The sequence below is a fragment of the Mandrillus leucophaeus genome, unplaced genomic scaffold (assembly GCF_000951045.1).
Source record: "Mandrillus leucophaeus isolate KB7577 unplaced genomic scaffold, Mleu.le_1.0 Scaffold439, whole genome shotgun sequence".
Taxonomy (NCBI): domain Eukaryota; kingdom Metazoa; phylum Chordata; class Mammalia; order Primates; family Cercopithecidae; genus Mandrillus; species Mandrillus leucophaeus.
Genome location: NW_012104687.1, coordinates 806833 through 807959, shown reverse-complemented (window position 1 = coordinate 807959; position 1127 = coordinate 806833). Strand labels below are relative to the sequence as shown.

At 60.5% G+C, this 1127-nt stretch overlaps 1 protein-coding gene across 2 annotated transcripts in view; it reads left to right on the top strand.

Annotated features, from left to right (window-relative positions):
• Positions 1 to 211: 211 nt before the first annotated feature.
• The window catches only part of FBLIM1 (filamin binding LIM protein 1), a 26843-nt gene continuing 25927 nt past the window's right edge, over positions 212 to 1127 (top strand). Inside the window, exons 1-2 of one of the 2 annotated variants that reach the window (XM_011993972.1) lie at positions 212 to 402; positions 681 to 950. In XM_011993972.1, coding sequence (XP_011849362.1) covers positions 701 to 950 — 250 coding nt within the window. In that variant the 5' untranslated portion in view covers positions 212 to 402; positions 681 to 700. The remainder of the gene's footprint in view (positions 403 to 680; positions 951 to 1127) is intronic. The other variant, XM_011993973.1, reaches the window with a different exon arrangement.

The following is a 1127-nucleotide window of genomic DNA, read 5'->3' as shown; positions in this document are numbered from 1 at the left end:
TGAGTCTCAATTGCTTGATGTGTTAGGTAGGCGGTGATAGTGCTTGCCCCACAGCCACCTTGTGAGTGTTTATGAGTTAATGAGGATAATGTGCTCAGGGCAGAGCAGGTCTTGGTGAGGGTAGCTCTCATTGCCCCCGCCCACTCCGCCACTGGAGCCCAGCCCTGACGCCCTGACAGATCCCGATCTGTTCTCTTTCCCTTCCAAAGTGGAGCTAGCCTGAACCTCCAGGACCTCAGCCCTTCCAGGAGAATCTGATCCCAGGTGAGGGAGGTCACTTGGGGTGTGGCCCAGCAGGCAGGCGGGACTCCAGGCTGAGAACAGAAGTCAGCCCTGCTGGGGCTGGGAGCTGAAGGAGCTGTTCCTTTCTCACAGGTGTTAGACGAGGAAAAGTGATCATTGGTGAGGGCCGCCCTTTGCTTCCCTAGGTGTACAGGTTCGGGCGAGGGGCAGTCAGGACTTCCGGGTCTCACCCCGTGGCCAAGTCCCCTGGTGGGCCCTGTCTTCCCCAGGAGGACACCCCCACCCCCTCTCTGGCTGGGCTGGGTGCTGGACTGAGTTGTTGGCGTGGTAGGGTGGCTGACCTGTCTTTTTGGGAGGAGGGAGGCTCTCTGCCTCTCGGGGGAGGGTGTCTGTGTGTCCAGGTGGCAATCCCGTGCCATGCCCCACTCTGTCCCTAGCCACACCAGGAGCTGAAGCCATGGCCTCAAAGCCTGAGAAGAGGGTGGCATCGTCTGTCTTTATCACCCTGGCACCCCCACGCCGCAATGTGGCTGTGGCGGAGGAAGTAAGGCAGGCGGTTTGTGAGGCCCGGCGTGGCCGCCCCTGGGCGGCTCCTGCCCCAGTGAAGACACCCGAGGCTGGCTTGGCGAGGAGGCCCAGCCCCTGGACACCCCCTGGCAAGGCTGCAACCACAGTGCCAGCTGCACCTCTGCAGCTTTCCAATGGAGGTAAGAGCGGAAGGGACTTTGGGGAAGACCAGGTCAGAGGCAGAGGTGGGGAGGAAGGGGCGGGCTCCAGCATCATTCATTCATTCATTTGTTCGTTCATTGAGTGCCTACTAAGTGCCAGGCAGATTCTGGAACCCAGTTGCCTGGGTGTGAACGCTGGCTTCTCCATTTCTCAGC